Here is a 17,459-nt window from a genome sequence, read left to right as displayed (position 1 = left end):
GCCTTTAGTGAGCCTCCAACTGCCATTTTTATACATGTTTCTACTGATATAATGGGAGTCATCTTTTCAAGTTAGCCCTCTGCCACCATCCCATGTATTGTTTGACTCTTGATGTTGTGCATATTGTGAGTGGGAAAACAAAGAAGTTTTTCTGTTAAATTAAAGGTTTTCCATTTCTTGTGTTTCTAGATCTGCTTGATACAAACACAGGTTTATGACAGACATATTTCTTCTTATAAATTACTCTAGATGATTCCTAAAATGCAGAAAGCAGATTTACAGCATCATAAAAGAACTGATCACATTAAACAAATACCTGCTTCAGTATCAAAAGCCTCTGTGTTGCCTTACTTTGTGTATTGGGCATGCTTTCTAGTGTATTTAGGTGTGTAAGTGGAATGGTGACATGAACAGATAAATATTAGCAGAGCTTCAGCAGTGAATCCTTAAAGCTAGCCATATTCAGTAATGCTGCAGGTGAAGTTTGGGTTACGGTTAAATAGTGTGTGCTTTTAAACGGAGCATAGAGCTCTAGGGCTTATCTTGCATCTTGTCTGATTTGGACAGAAGTGGATTCTGATGTTTATTCAGTCAAGACATTGATATATCGGCCTCCTTTAAACTAAAAAGTCTTCTGAAAATAATAGCCTTTTATTTCAGTTTTCTTTGTCATCACTAGACTGCACTGAGTATTTGCTTATGGCTTCTTTCATTTGTTGCCATGGTTATCACCTACGTGCAGAATGCAGTTGCGTTACGTAAGAAGGTGAGTTTCAGAAACAAAGGTGAGAACTGGCCAAACTTGGTAGCATTAGTAGTTTTTTTAGCTGGCAAAGTGGTTTGCAGCTAGAATAGAGACTTTTTAAAGGCCTGCTTTTTTTCTTTTTTTCTTTTTTGGTATGGTATTGGTAAGATTCATCCAAAGTTAATGGCTAATCAAATCAGGGCTTTAATTGTTGGAACTTGCATATAATCAGAGTACAGTGAAATTCTACTTAAAATGATGTACCAATGAGGAAAAATTTTTGCTTGCTATATTGCAAAGTGCAACTCTGCTATGCAAATCAAAGTGGTCGATAATTATGATGCATCAATTAACATTTCCATAGCCTTACAAACTCTGGTCATTTATTGTATTTCCAGGGTGCTAGGCACTGCACAAACATACGCTGTATGAGCTCTTGCTCCTCCATGGGTACTCGTCAGCATCTGCTTAATGAGACTGTTTTTCTTAAAGACTTTTACATACTTGCCCAGCAAAGTATGCCAAAAGGGTATGTGTGAGCAGAGGAAAAACTCATTCCACAAGTCACAATGTTGTTCTGTGGACAGTACTGCAGAGCCGTGGCAAATGCTTTGGCCAATGTGTGCCAAATTTCCTTCACCCTTCCCTGAGGTGAGAAGGCCTGCTACAGATACCAACACAAGTGCACTGTCCTTCTGGTAGATTTTTAGCTTCATGACTGTCAACCATCCAACAATATCTCTGTGGTCAGACTACTGAAGTAACTTAAAAAGTAGCTTTTTGTAGCCGTGGAGGAGGGAATTGGGTTTGAGCACAATGCAGCTTGTCAGGCTTCTTTTCACATGCAGTTGGTGTACACGGCAAGTGTACATTGCTGATTTTGTTGTACAAACAAATAGAAAGCAGATGGTCCAGAATATCACTCATTGGCATTCTTACAGAAAATCTTTCATGATGATGTACCTGCAGTTGTATTCAAAATTATAAAATGTGTTCAATGTTAACCTTTCAGATATTGTTAGCAGTTGTTTTGGAGAAGGTTAGCTGCAGCTATAGCCTACAGATGTTACATCCATCACCTTTGGAGTTCTCTAGTCATTGAAGCTGGGATTTTTCAGTTCAGAGGCAGTTGTGTGTTATGTGGGTTTTATGTGAGGCCTGGGAGGCCCAGGTTCACTTGCTGAACGGACAGATGTGATGTCCTTCAGTTTTGAAGGCTCAACCAAGACAGCAATCACCAAATAACTGGAGAATCACTCAAATCACTCAAATAATTTGGAGAATGGCAGCTTTCATAGATATGTAGCAGTGAAGCAATCAGGTATTAAATTATCATAAACATTGTTACCAGAAATAACATTAATTTTTTTTTTTTGGTCATGAAGTGTATTGGTGGTAGCAAAGTACCATAAATAACTCAATATGTTCACATTATATATAAGGGTATCCAGATTTCTCCATTTAATTTTCATTCTAATTTGCAATCCTCTTTGAAAGTAAGCTGAAGGATTGCTTGAGGAATCATTCTGCTTGCCTGATGAAGATCTATTAGCTGCTCACATACTGCCAGAAGCCCATATGCCTCTTCTGGCTGCTCTTATGACAGCAATCCTGGGAGAAAATGATTGCACAGAGCAAAAGTAACTATTGCTTGAAACACACCATTACTTTGGTGCATTACCCTTGTGCTGAACACGTTCCCTAGAACCATGATTCAGATCCTGTATCAGGAAACATTTTGCACAATCTTTGTAATAGAAAAATGAGCTTTCCTTGAATGAGTGCTATATATATTTCTTCTGATACACACAGAACTTAATTCTTTGATTTCCAATTGTTAACTTAGCTAAAAATGACATGCAAGTGATTTTAGATCACTGATTTCTTAACAGAAGCAACCATTGAGTCATGGCATAGGTGTTGCAAATAATTTTCTTCACTAAGAGCACTCCTATTTATTGCTTGCTGTAGGTGAAACTGTGACTTCCTGGCAATGTTAGCCAATTTAAAGGCCTAACAACAGATGCCTCGTGGTCTATGTTATAAGATGATGCTGCCATATACTAAGGCTTTGACTAATGCAGTCATGTGATTTCAGAATGCCTTTTACTGAAAGAATGGCCATGGCAATCAGTCAGCAACAAAATAAGACTTCATCTAACTTACTTTAGAACTGTGAATTACTATTCTCATTTTCTCATCTTCCAGTTTTCAAGAATGGTTATGCAAAATAGATGCCTGAAACATAATGCTATCTTCTTCCTCATTTTGCTCTGGTAACCAGCCTAAGTCAAGGAAACTGGAGAAATCAGGCAGTGGTAGCATTTTGGTGGTAACAAGTACAATAAAATGTGTTGTCTTGCATTTTGAGGATCTGAGTTCCAAGAGGGGCTGATACGGAGTTAAGGGACTGGGACCCTGAGCAGAAACACTACATAGGTGTGGGCAAAGGTCAGTGCTTGGTAGATCTTGCTGCCTTCATTACCAATAAGGACTAGCTGAAATTAGGAGCTAGAAGAGCTTTGTTAAGGGAATAGCTAAAATTAGCATACAATATGTAAGGGATGAGAAGCAGTGAACTTTTCTCAACATCACTGAAGAAATCAGAACTGCTGAATGAATACAAAGTTAGTTTTGCTAGATTATCTGAGAAAAGGAAGCTTTGTTTCTCTGTTGTACAAATTCTGTTTGTTGTATATTAGTGAGAGAAGGGTTTTGGGGAAAAGGAAGGGAGCGCAGTGAGGACAGCACAGTGGAAGCACTGCTGCGCTCTTGGCACAGCACTGGCATCATTGACTCCAAGCAAATGATTAAGACTCCAGTAGCAAAAATGAAAGTGAGTGAAAAAGCTCTGAATTTTAACAGGCCATATATGGTATTTAGAAGATCAGTCCAAAGCTAACTGTAGAACAGTGTTGTTATACTTCAGTGTGCAGTTTATAAAAGCTAATGGCACTGATTGTGTTACCTCAAAGGCATAAATGGGGAAAACAGCTGGTGCAAATGTGTGGAAACAAACTTCATGAATTTCAGTTTTTAATCTGGCAATTAATGAAAAGTGTTTCTCAAATATTCATTTGGAGAAGTAATCAACAGCCTTTTTCCTGACTCCTATTTGAAAGGAAACAACCAAGAGAAGAATTCTCTCCACCCAGCAGAGCCAGATATTCATGCGCTGTCAAAGGAAATCTCAGTTTGGCAAGCCTGTTTGTTGTAGGTAGCTGTTTGATTCTGTACTCAAGACACTTAATAATCCTGAAATTTGGTACCATTTTGCTTTAGGTGCAGACAGTTGTGGCCATAATTCCTCACTTAATTTGTGATAATCATAGCCTTCATGATTTTCATGTACTATTGTCCTTTATCTCCACAAGCCATAATGACAAATTTACCTCTCTGTTTTCCTCTTCTTCCATCCCTGAAAATTCTGACTGTAAAACTGTTATCTTTCCCTGTGTGACTTGCAGTTCAAATCAAACTGTCTCCCTGAGCTGCTGATGTTATTATTGCTGGGATTGCTCTAAGTTGAGCATCTGGCAATACAACTCCTTAGTGTAAAGAAATGCTGAATTTACTGTTAGTCTAGTGTACAAAGCATCCTCAGTGAGATGTTACTATGCTTATTTTTGAAGCACGTCTCTTCTGGAAAACCCAAGCTGTCTAAAAGTGTCTTCTAAGCAGCTCTGATAGCTGTGCTTCGCAAAAATACTAATATAGCCACCCACATACCCCACACGCACCCCCAGCCTTTCTGTCTTTGCCTTGAAGGCAGTAATAAATTTCATTATCTACTGTTGCCAAAATACAGTAGGAAGTTCTGCCTGAGAAATTACTGAGAGAAGTTTCACATTTTTCTACTTTTTATCTTGTGGTTTTGGGGCAGAAAAGGAAACTAACCTCCAGCTTCAAAGAGACACTGTTTGGTAAACAGCAGTTATGTCTACAGTGCCAGGCCCAGGCCCAGGAACTCAGTTGCCTATTCTGTTAAATTACTGCAATAGTCCTTGGTATGGTTCTAGCCTAAGTCAACTTGCACTATCTCAAGCAGGGAGAAGAGCATGGTTCAAGAATTAGCATGGGCCGGGGATCATTCCCAGTAGCCAGGTTGGATGTGCCTGTTCTGTTTTGAGGTTTAATGGATTTTAACAGTACGGATATGATCAGACTGTGCTAGTTGGCCTCAAGGCCGGCCCATGGTTTCAGGCGTTGTTTAATTCACAAGTACGCATATAGCCAGTGTCATAGTTTGTTCTCTAAGTCTCTTTAAGATTTATGTCTCTTTAAGATTTATGTTTGTGTTTTGAATTCAAACAGTCAATTCATTTAGCTCTATCCAATTAGTTGTTGCTTTTTTTTTCCCCCCCTTTTAAGCTGAAGTTTTGCAACTCAGGCATTCCTCTTGCATTATGTCAACTTCACTTCGAATTGCCAAACTGTAGCAAGCATTCGTTGCTCTTTGTTCTTTGTATGGAGCCAGTCAACTAAAGCTGTTTGTGATGAGGTTACAAGCAACAAGCTTAAGCCCATCATCATCTTCAGCAGAAGTCATCAGCAGTGGCTTAGTGTTTCTGAGATCACTACTGACCTGAGCTGTTGCTTTAAATTGGGTGATAGAGGGGGAACTCTCTGTTTGCCATCTCCTGAGCCATGTGTTAGCCCTTTATTTGGAAGAGTTTATAACTTGCTGGTGGAACTGAATGCTTCTTAGCTGGGCAGAGTCCTAGAAATTCTCCTGTACGTGTCTGTTGGCCTTTAGCCAAAGTATTCTGTGTCTGAGGTACATAGAAACAAAAATATCAATCTACTGACTCCGGTTTTTTTCAATCTTTATTTAGGTACTTCCTTTCCCCAGCCAGGTGGTCTACAACAGAGTTGGAAAGTGTGGGAGTCGAACTGTGGTTTTGCTTCTGAGAATTTTATCAGAAAAACATGGATTCAACCTGGTTACATCTGACATTCATAACAAAACAAGACTTACCAAAAATGAACAGGTAAGTTATTCCTGGTCACCTTAGATGCTGTTTTCTTATTATACTTCTGAAACTGTGAAACAAAGGGGTACACTAGCAGAAATCATATTGAAAGGCTATGTATTACTTCTTTCGCCTGAGTAATCAGCCAGAATGTTCACAGTTATCCTTTGAGTGGCTTCTATTAATAGGAGAAATGGATGGTAGAGCCATGAGCAGCATGATATGGAGAGCTACCAGAAAAGCTAACTGCAAATGAGACAGCTCTTGAATGTAGTCTACATAGCAGTTCTCAGTCCAGCGTTAGTTGGTTCAGCAGAGAGGCAAGAAGATTACTGTGAGTGGAGTTCGGCACTAGCAACTTCTGGGACCTGCGTTAATATATTTGCAGGACACAGCCATTTACCATATAGACATGCCAGCTTATTCAGGCCTGGCTTGGATGTCCTTAAGTAGAGCAGGAATTAAAAAATAGCCACAATTTCTTTGCTCACGTTCTTCATTTGCTTTGAGTCATTACTTGCTTCAAAAAGTTGTTTCTCAGGGCTATGCTAACCTGAGTTGCTCTAGTCTCACACTTTCTTGATCCTATCCCAGCATCTTCCTCTGCTGCCTTTTTCACAATATCATACACACCTTACCAAGGCAACACTCAGTGAAACCTCTCTCCCCAGACACCCCTTTTCATGTTCTCTTAAGGGGTAGAGAGCACTGTTTTTGCACCTTTGATCCCACAAAAGGCCCAGTTACTTAACTTTACCTGTATTTAGGGTAAACATATACCCACTGTACGTATCACTGCCATCAGGAGGTATTGATGCAAATAACAGAGAAATCTCAGACACTAGAGATTTCGTGAGATGCCTTACACACAAGTGTGTTCTTTGCCCACAGCTGTTCTTTTGATCTGCTGATTCAGGTAGATGCTGCAGTAACAGCTTGCGTCATTCCTGAGATTAGCAATCTACAAGCCGCAAAAGGATGTGATGCTCAAAATACAGATGTGGGGCCCACCAGTGACATTGTACTGTAGTTAGGGGTTATTCTTTTGTAGCCCATTTATGAACATAAGTTTCCCCGTTTGTTTGTTTAGATGTGTCAGTTCATTTCAAGCGAAAGGCTCCTCTCCAGGGAAAGGCTGTGGGAGAAGGCCGGAGCCCCACCTTTTGCCCCCACTCAGCCCCCTGCACTGCAGCTGCTGCGGCTGAGCGAGCAGAGGGATGGAGCAGAGCCCTGAGCTGCAGCTCTCACAGCATCCCTGTGAGTGTCGAGCTGCTGCCACCACCGCCCCGGTTCCTGCGGGAGGTTGCAAAATAGTCCCACTGCGTCAGGGTCAAGTGATCCTGTGCTACACAGTGTGCTTAGTTACTTTGTCTGCTTTTACGTTTTTCTACTTAATTATCAGATATGAGATAGGGGATTTCTCTTGGTATTATTGGCTTTGTGTTTTGGGTTGTTTGGGCCTTGTTCTGAAGAAGAAATTCTTCATCAAATTTCATTGCTTATTGGCTGGGAGATGTATCATAAAACCTAAAAATCTTTAAGATAGTAGTAACCCCCGTCTTCACCCTTGTCACCTCCTCCATTGCAGCGCTGTTGGGCAGGTTGTCCATTGTTAAGCATGACAAAAGATCACGTGTAAACAATCTTCTATGCTATACTCCAGCCTAGATATTAAAATCCCAGAGTAGCCTACACTTATTTTTGATGCCAGAAATACATTGATGGACAAAAAATATCTGCATTATTTCTTGCAGTACAAAAGCTGTTAGGTTATGAGACAGCAAATGTGATAGAACACAGATGGTGGTGGACATATTGCTACAGAGCTGCAGATTTACTCTCTAGATTGCCCTGTTATAACTTGAGTCACTTTATTCTAATTTATGGCTTATTTACATAGTTACAATAGGTTCGTAATTTAATGAGTACTTCTGCTGAAAAGTGCCGCTCATCACCCGGAAACACGCATGGAGATAGTAACTGTTCTGTTGGTTAAGATATTTTTGGTTGTTGTCTTTTTTTTGAGAATATGAGAAATCAATTACTTCTCCCACCTTTAATGTGATATACACAAGTGGAAATTAAGAGAAGGGATGATCTCAGGCTCCAGGCACTGGAATGAGAAGAAAGTGATCTGAGCTGGGCTGCAGGCTCCCAGCATGAGCATGGGCTGCTTACTCAAGATGCTACTACTCTGTTCCTTCTGTCATTTGTCTGTGTTGTGTTTGGTTAAAGCCCTGATCCAGCCAAGACTTTATGTAAATATTTAGCTTATGTAGTCTGCTATTGTTAAATAAAGTTAAGCACTTAGGTGTTCTTTATGACTACAGAGATTGCAGATAACTGGAATCCATATTCTCATTGCCTTTCCAGTCTCCTTCCTACTAAGAAATTTTCCCGAATTGTGTGTGTTTGCCAGCAATTAGAAGTGTAGCCTTTGAACATCTGTGGGCATAAGGGAGTGGGTTTTGGAAACCGATGGGTTCATTTGTGCCTTGCTATTTGCAAAAATATTCTCAATTGAATTAAATACATGAACTGTATGCAGTATTCATGTATACAAAGTCAAGGTAATCAACATGGCTTTAAATTGACACACACATTGATGCACAATGAATTCTTCTCCCCCTGACAAATTCCTTAGCACTCGGAGAAGGAAGAATGAGTATGCTTGAAAATATGCAAAAGCTGATTACATACAAGAGTAATCGATAGTTTGTCCTTATATCATTTCCTTCTGCCACCCATCCTTTTGCCCAGACAGCCAGTTTTCTATATAATTCAAGTTTAACACACTAATAATCCATTGCTAATTTTTCTTAAATGCTTATAAAGACAGAAAATTTGCCATAACAGCTTGGGGACTTTAAGAAATTTTTGAAGCAATTCCAAATTTTTAAGAGATGAAAGTGGAGGTCCATTCCTATGGTCCATCACATTCCTATGATGATGACACAGTTGTGAATTTTCTATGGAAAGGAAGTTCAACCAAGATGAAAGTGATATACTAAATGCCTGCAGATACTTGTGTCTCCTGGATCCTACATGCCTTCAGTAGAGACTGAAACCAAGAGAAGAAAGTAAACAATGCACAAGAGAGACAGAGGCAGTGAACTTTTTTGTTTTACTTGTATGAATCTTAGCAAAGACCATAGTGTAATCCAGGTGACATCACTTAGGAAAATCACGATTTCCTTACTGTTTTATACATTTCAATCTTGAATTCCATTACAGTGAAATACAGCAGTTTAAAAAAGTGGCAGCATTTTGGCCAACCAAAAAAAAATCTATAGGCAGCATCATTATCTGATTTTTTTGTTTGTTTTGTTCCCAATGGAATTTACCTGCTACAAATCTTAACACAATGCAATGGCTCTGAGCAGGCCAACACAGTGGGGTTGAAAGTTTAGAGAAGAGGGAAAGAAGGTGTCCTATCTTGCAAATCTGACTGTAGTTTTTTTGCAGGAACAATGCTGTGGTTGGAACAATGCCATCCTCCACGTTTCTTTCCTTTAGGGGAGGGCCCCATCCAGTTTCTCCCTGAGCCGATTCACTGTGCCATCTGCTGGATTGTTGTTTAAAATGCAGCAACAACAGAGTAAATACACTGATGAAGCTGAGCCATTATGATCTGATTTCTTCAGTATAGCCAACTGAAGATCCTACAATGGTAGCATAGGACAGTAGTCTAAGGAAAAAGTTTTTAACTTAGAGTATTGCCTCTTGGTTTTCTTGCTTAGGTGGGCTTTAATTCAAAATGAGCTTGTGTTTTACAGGGTTGTCTCTATTTATGGATCTGGTCTTGTTTAGAGGTTGTGCTTAAAAATCAGAGCAGAAAATGAATTTTAGAGAAAAGTTTGGAAAGAAAACTAAAGCAAGGAATCACAGTGGCAACAAAATATTCTGCTAAGGAGCAAATCAGCATTTAGGCTAAAAGACTGTGTTCCTTGCAATTATTTGCTGTTTTAGTGTGCTTTTTAGAATCGGGGTTTTTCTGGCCACGTAATGAGTATTTAAAACCCAGGTATTTCTAGCAATGGCAGCAAATCAGCACAGTTGGTCATGCCATGGAGGTCTTTGCAACTGCTTGCTTTTGTTTCAAGCTCTGCACAGCCTCACTGTGCTGTCTGCACTCTCTACCTTTCTGCCGTCGCCCTTGGGCAGCGCTGTGGGCTCCCTGGCAGGGGCTGGCCAGCCTGCACATGATGCCGGCACCTGCCTCTCCCCACATGTGCTTCATGTCCTGGCATTCCCCCTCTCCCTGGATCCTTGTTCAGCAGCATTAAGCTATCTGGTGCAATTTAGTTCATTTCCAAAGTAAATTACTATCTTTTCAGCACTGTCTCACTGAAACAGCCTGAGTAAATGCTTGCAGGAGAGATTGTGGCAGCACTGAGAAAGAAGAGATGGCTCTTTACGAGCTGTTATCCTCGTGGGCAGGTGCTCCATTTGGTCTTCCCTCAGCTATTTTTACAGCCTCTCCTGCCAAATGCAAAAATGTTCTGCTCATCTCTACCCTGCCTGCGTTTGCCATGGTAGTTTATCTTCTGCTTGTGCCTTTTCATATCTTTTCAAAGTAATGATGGTTTAGGAAAGGTCTCCTAGATGAGCAGTACTTACATCTCTCTCTTCCTCCTGCATCTCCCATTACATCCAAATCTACTTGCTCTTCTCTTCCCAACTCTCATCCTCTACTCGCTCTTCCTCTCTCTGTCTCCTCTACTCCAGCCTTCTTGTCTCTCCTTAAAAAGAAGAGAAATACTAGAGAGCTTACTCTTCTGGTAGATAATGGAAGATTTATTTATTTATTTTTGCACCATCTTAGCAGGAAGGCTGATTGCTTGGTGATCCTGAGCAATACGTTTGGCTTGTAAGTTGAAATCAGTTCAGCACAGTGGGATCCAAGAGAGGGAGAGAGAGAGAGGCCCATGGGAAATCTGGCCACAATTTACATGTGGCTGTGAGCCATTACAGTTATTTATTTTTCCCTACTGACATCTGTGTGTTGTTTCTGTTGAGCCTTACTTACCCTTTTGGCAGGGTTTTTAAAAGAATGTTTTTTAGCTTGTTTGTTCATATGCACAGTGCAACTTTATCCACATCTGCTTACAAGTCCAGTTGAGCAGTAAGTGTCTAAATATGAAGGTACTTAAAGTCAAAACAAAACTCTGTGTCTGTTTTGGAGTAAGTTATTATCATAGCTCAAGAGATTGAGTTTGGTAGCAAGAACTATAAAAAAAAATTTAAAAAAACAGGCAGACAGATGCTGTCCAACTGTCTATGTGCATCTTTGCAGACTCACTTTATTTCTGACCTAGCAGCACCTCTGCTACTCCAGCACACAGATGTGCACAAGCCTGACACTTAGATCAGGTGATATACCATGTGAAAGGTTGTGAGATTTTATGTGAGTCAATTTGGTGCTAGCAAATTGTTACTAGTCATGGGGACATGACAAAAGGCAGGCTCCTGTGGTACTTTATAACCTTTACACATACACATACAGACACACACGCATTTATTTGTCGTTATTATTTTAAAGCTGCCTGTGTTTTTAAACCTCAGTGCGACTACTTTGTATGTTCATACTATTTTTACATCTCCACGTTTATACTATGGAAAAAAACAAAAAGACTCCAATGTGAGACATCTGATATCTAGCCTTTGGAGTCTTTCTTCTGTTTCATTCTGGAAGCAAGATGAGTGAGTATCATTTTTCAGCAAAAAGAGTTACCAGTCCTAAAAAACTGTCAGCTCATTCAGTTTGGTAGAAAAGCCTTTGTCTTATTAATGAAATATACTCAATTTTTTTTTTATGACAGTTGTTGCAAGGTGTCCTGGGCTTTCTAATTCTGACCTAGTCAAGTTTTGTTCTTTATTTTTATGAATTTCCTTCTCATAGCATTTTATTTTAATAAAGGAGCTGTGTAAAGACTTGTTTATATTTGGATCAGTCAGTGTCTAGATATGACTAATTAAAGCTAGGGGAGCATCTTCACCTCTTCCTGTTTTTTTTTTCTCAAGCATCTTTTCTCTGTCTTTTTTCTTTCATGTTATCTTTCTTTCAGTCTCCTCCTCTGTTTGTTCCATTCCCTTGGGTTTATAGCATTTCGGGGGCTGAAGCCTGGGGAAATAGACCTAAAGTTTGATACACTTGAGCTAGTTTGACAGAAAGAGGCCCATCCGGAGAAGATACACAGACAAACTCTTTGCTTCAGTGCTTCTCGTATGTGTACGTGTATACAATTGTTGAGGGCAGAAGAAGGGCGGGAAGAGACTATTTGTGTGTGCACTCTTTCATTCCGTCCCAGAAGTTAAATGGCCACAGTTTGTCTTGTCTGAAAGAAGAAGATAGGATATGTGTCTCAGAAAAAAGAAAAAGAGCTGATAAGCAGTAAAATGTGACGCACAAAGTAAGCTATGGCAAAATACAGCATGTCAAAACTGGGGAATGTAAGAAAAATATTGATTGATGTCCCTTAAATGTAGTTTGTAAGTTTGTATGGCATGGACATCATTTTCCACGAAGTTCTTCAGGGCTTTTTAGTGCAGTTACTGATTGCACACCAGTCAGCTTATCTTGACCACTTAATGGGCTGGACCCTATGCTTCTCCTTATTTTTACTATGTCAGCTATAACATTTAAATTAATATTTTTAATGGTGTTTATACATGAACTGAACATGATCCAATTGTACACAACTTGACATGATCCAAATCAGGAAGTTTAGGTCATCTTTTCTTGCCCCCCCCCCCCCCCCCAGCTATGAATTTCTGTTATTTTCTGTATTTTTTTTCTACTACTCAGGCTGTAAAATTCAATAAACATACTGTGAGTTTCAAATGCATTTGTGTTCAGTGTCCATAGTACAGCCTGCATTTGACCATAGAACAGATGCTACTGAAAAGAAAATCTTAGGAGAGTAAAAGTGAGGAAGGAAAATTGATGAGAATGGTTCAACTTTGTAGCACTTTGCTCCACTTAATGCTTTCAGTTCCCTGACATGCCTTGGAATATTCTTGCAGCTGGAGTTGGGCTTGCACAAAATACGTGTTCATATCCTTGGAATGTGGTCTTCAGTATATGCCGCTTACATGACAACATTTTAATTATCTTTTTTAATGCAAAATTTAAATAATTTAATTTTTAAAACAAAACTAAAATGCTGTGAATGCACCTGAACTACAGCTTAGCATCATCTTTCCAAAAATGCAGGTTAGATTCATATTCTTAATTTTCTGTCATAGTGGAAGGAATGTTTTGTATATTTAAACAGGCAAACAACCACACAGTGTTATGGCAAGGTTAGGAATTTTTATTGTTACGTGAAAATGTTCATTGCCTCTGCTCCCGCTTTCTGGCATGGTTTCAGACATTTTACATTTTGGTGGTCTGCTTAGTAGAGCCAGTATCTCGAGAAGGTAGCTGCCATTTGCAAAATTCTGATGCGGGTTTAGGTAGAGTTTAGATTTTTCCTTTGGTTTAAGCCCTTCTTTAAACTGATACCAGCTTCTGGAAGCATGTAAGCCCCATGAGAGTATGATGGTGTCTGCATTTTAACTTTTCTTGCATAGGCATGCAATAACAACAGTGCTATCTTGATTTTAGTTACCATCATAGTTTGGGAGGGATAGTGGATGAGGAATTCCTGAGTAATTCTGGGCTTGAAAATTACATCGTTATTTGTTTTCTGAGAGTTATATTTGTCTCAAAATGTGCATTGACATAACATGGAAAATTTGATTTGTTAATTCTTTTTAGATGGAATTGATTAAAAACATAAGCACTGCTGAGCAGCCCTATTTATTCACTAGACATGTTCATTTCCTCAACTTCTCAAGGTAAGGCATTTATTCAGTTAAAAAGCTTTTTGGTTGATATATATTAATTTGTAATATACAGAACGCTTTCCCTTCTTTTTCAAATATAAACAATACAGTGAACTACTTTTTGTCCTTTCTGGCACTGGAAGTAACGTTCAGAAGTTTTTGCCTGTGGTATTTTTGCCTACAGAACAGTTATGTACAGTATGTTTTTGAAAAGCCAGAATGCTGTTGCATGCTTCTTGCTACACAGAGTGTCTTGGTTTATAACATTTCCAGCCAACATGTATATAGCATAGCTTATGCTAACGGAGTTCCTGTCAGATTTCCAATTGATGCCGAGTACTTTGAAGGTAGTGCTAACAAGGCATATGATACTAACTTCAGCCTTTAAACTGTGTGCTCTTGTTTTAAAACTGGCTCATGTTTTAAAAGTGGCTGCGCGTGTTGTGGATATTCTACCTATACATAGTATCTGACAATGGGACTTCACCAAGTTCATTAATTTTGTAAAGGGAATGATTTTTCACCCATTTAGCTTATATTTTTGTACAGACAAAATAGTCCCCCATCCACAGGATACAGGGGTATTTATAAACCATTCACGAAAATTATGCTCTGTATCATGGGAGTGCAGTCCCATCTTGCATAAAATGTAACAGCTATTTAAAAGTACACAGCAAGACTCTAGAGGCATTTATAGCATAGAATGTGAAGAAAATTGAATTTGGATGAAACTTCAGAGGAATTTTTGGAAGGGTGCAGGATGAGGTATGCCAGTTAGCAGTTAGCCAGGATACAGAGGTTAAAGCTGACTGCAGATGGTTACTGCCCAAGCTTTAAATTTCATTTGAAAATTACATTCAGGAACCATGCCATCTGTGCCACTAGGTTAGACTCTTGGTACTTAGATAAAAGAATTTCTGTAGAAGTGTGGATTTTCTAGAGGTCTTTGCAAGAGCTTGCCTAACTTCCCAGCATTTTTTTTGTATGCAGTAATGTTAGTTCATGTACTTCGAATATGTGGCTTCAGGCATGGGTAGAGTGTGGTAAAAAAATGCCAAACATTTAAATGGATTTTTTTAATACTTTTTTTTTTAAGAAAATGAAAACATTTTGAGCAATTGAAAGTTCACTTGCCCTACAACCAACTGTAGGCATGATTTCAATACATGAAAACCTGATGATTTAAACAAAATTCTGATCTTCCGTGTTCTCTGTTTTATGAGAGTTCCATTTCTAATACATTATTTTCAAACATTCATTAGGATAGGACTTCACATCTTGGTAAATCATCTCTTCTCCCTGCCAAAATCCAGGATCAAACAAATAGCATGCCTGAGGGGCAAAGGGGTGTTTTGATCATACTGATTTTTCAGAGATGGTACACAGCATTAGACACATGAAAAAGAGATGAACATTGTTACCTCTTGCTCCTCCTAGGATGCCATTTACTCTAAATATGGTACTTCCTTGTCACATAGGTAGCATGTTTCCTGTGCAGTGTATGCTTACGATGAAATCTCTATGTTTTTCTTCCAATGTAAATGTAAAATTTTGAAAATATATTGAAATAGAAAATATTTGCAGCTTCCTTTTTTGCTGTTAGTTGCAAAATTGAAAAATACAAGTTTACCTATTTAAATTAAAAGAGGGACACTTGGTTTAACTAGTGGCTGTACATTAGTGAAAAGGCTGATGAGTCTTTTAAATGAGACATCACTGAAGTGCATCAACATTGCTTACTTTTGGTTTATCTCTTTCTAGTATTTTTTGGTACATTAAACACATGTGAACCAGAGCTTTAGTCTTTAATTTCAAAATCTCTTGATAGTGTTATACCCGCTAATGAAGTAGCATGTTGGATTTTTTTCTCTGTTCCTTAGTTCTAGGGCTTTTCTTTTTTTCTTTAAACTGTGCATTTCATAAGGATGTGGAGTGTCAAGTACTGAATATGCAGAAATTTCAAGAATGTGATTTAAACAGGCATTATAAATAACACAGTATTGTGAAAGCAGTCTACTTTCACTTGTTTTTTGAAATTTCATTTCTTTATAGTCCATCTGTAGTGAATAACTCAGCTCAAATTGTCTGTGGAGTATGGTTCTTCCCATTTGCCCTAGCTTTTTTGGCAGCTGAACATAAAAGCTGTGTAGTACCCCGGAAACGAAAAGAAAGAGCGTCAAGATATTAATTTGGGGGTCTGACTGCGAGTTTGCTACTTGTTAGTCAGAAACCAGTGCAGTGGGTAGCGGGACTGCTACACAAGAACAGGTAGGAGAAGTGACAATTTATTCCTGACTACAGACTGAGGAAGCTTCAAATTTGTAAAAGACCCAAAGCTGCCCCAAGTGACAAATACCACACTGATGGAAAGCCTTGTTCCTGCACAGGGGAAGGCTGGAGGCTTTCCTCACGGCACTGCGCCACAGCTTTTACTGGAGAGCGCAGGCTTCTGCAGGGGCAGCGATCCTGGACATGAGTCCAGTGACCAGCCTGACTTCAGTTGTTTGGCATCTTATACCTCTGAAACCAGCCTTCTGCTTGCAGGAAGCTTTCTGCTCCTTCCTCCTGCATTTTATCAGACTGGCAGGCAGGTAGTGAACAGAAGGCGTGTTATCTTCACTGCTCTTTCAGTAACCCTCAAGGTTACTGCCAGGACAAAAGGAGTCACTTCTACTCAGCATAGACTTTCTTATTCCAGTCCTTTCAGGATCCTTGGGAGTTGCCCTAAGCACTTCAGAGCACATCACTGAGCGTGGAGGTATTAGATAAGCAGAGAAAGCGTAAGCAGAGTCCTGCAAAACAGGAGTCTGCTCCAACTTCAGTTACTGGTGCCTCTGAGACTTCCCAAACAGTCGTAAGAGAAATAAACTTCGTTTTTTGTTAATGTCACTGATACACATAATAGCAATGAAAAATCACTTGTGTTTTCCCCTTTCTACCCTGCACCTGCTTATAAACCTGTCAGCTCTTAAGCACCCTCATTATTTAGAAAAACAGCATGGCATTTACTTACACTGTTTAAATTGTTTTCAAGCTGGAAAACGGGTCTTTATCTTCTTTCCAGAAAAGATCTCGTCCTGTGGAACTGAACTAAGCCTTAGCTCACTGGTGAATTTGAGCACATGCATTTTTCAGAGGCACCATTAGTTTTGCTGAATAAAATTCTAATAAGTTGAAAATCTCACCCCAACATGAATGCTTGCCAGGGACTTTTTCTCCTCTTTTCAAACAATGCTTTAAGAGTGTCTGCTGGTTCAGCTGCAGTAATGAATCTTCATTTACTCTCCTACTTTCTTTGCTTTCTTTATTTTGGTCTTATTTTTCCTCAATCCAAAAAAGTGCAAAAAGGCAGACAAAAAGACTAGTCTTAGGAGGACGCATTAAAGCAAATCTTATGTAAATTTATACTGGCATAGATCTAATTAATTGCAGCTTCAAATAGAAGGCAAAAATAAAAATGCTCCTTGCTGTTCTTTTGGTATAAGTGAACTTTTGCATCGTGCTTGTCACCAACCAGTCGAAGAAAAGGGTTTTTTTCCCAGTGTTTTGCAGCTTCTGTTCCCAGTCAATTCAGTGCAGATATGCCTAATTTAGGGAGACATCCCAGTGCCTGAGAAGGGTCAATTCCATCCATTTAGGAGTGATTTTGAGTGGTGGTGGATGTTTGCTGAGTTCTCTTTTGCTTGTGATTGCTGGATGAAGCTTTTCATTATGGCTTTCTGATCTTCATCTTGCTCGTTTAATCTTAACTGCTGGACTGCCCTCTCCACGCCTGGCTTTCTTCTAATAACCCTACTTTGAAATGTTCCCATATGCAGAGGTAAATGTTTAGTTTAAAAGCAATTTTTAAATGCTTTTCAGTTTCATACTGGCTGTTGCTAAAGAGGCTAGCCTGGTGTATGATTTACAGC

General features: G+C 39.3%; 1 protein-coding gene across 1 annotated transcript in view; it reads left to right on the top strand.

Annotated features, from left to right (window-relative positions):
• Positions 1 to 17,459, top strand: part of UST (uronyl 2-sulfotransferase) — a 175,194-nt gene that overhangs the window by 80,043 nt on the left and 77,692 nt on the right. Inside the window, exons 3-4 of the mRNA XM_026100281.2 lie at positions 5,581 to 5,736; positions 13,481 to 13,560. Of these exons, the coding sequence (XP_025956066.1) occupies positions 5,581 to 5,736; positions 13,481 to 13,560 (236 nt within the window). The remainder of the gene's footprint in view (positions 1 to 5,580; positions 5,737 to 13,480; positions 13,561 to 17,459) is intronic.

The sequence above is a fragment of the Dromaius novaehollandiae genome, chromosome 3, assembly GCF_036370855.1.
Source record: "Dromaius novaehollandiae isolate bDroNov1 chromosome 3, bDroNov1.hap1, whole genome shotgun sequence".
Lineage (NCBI taxonomy): Eukaryota > Metazoa > Chordata > Aves > Casuariiformes > Dromaiidae > Dromaius > Dromaius novaehollandiae.
This window is presented reverse-complemented; position numbering and strand designations above follow the sequence as displayed.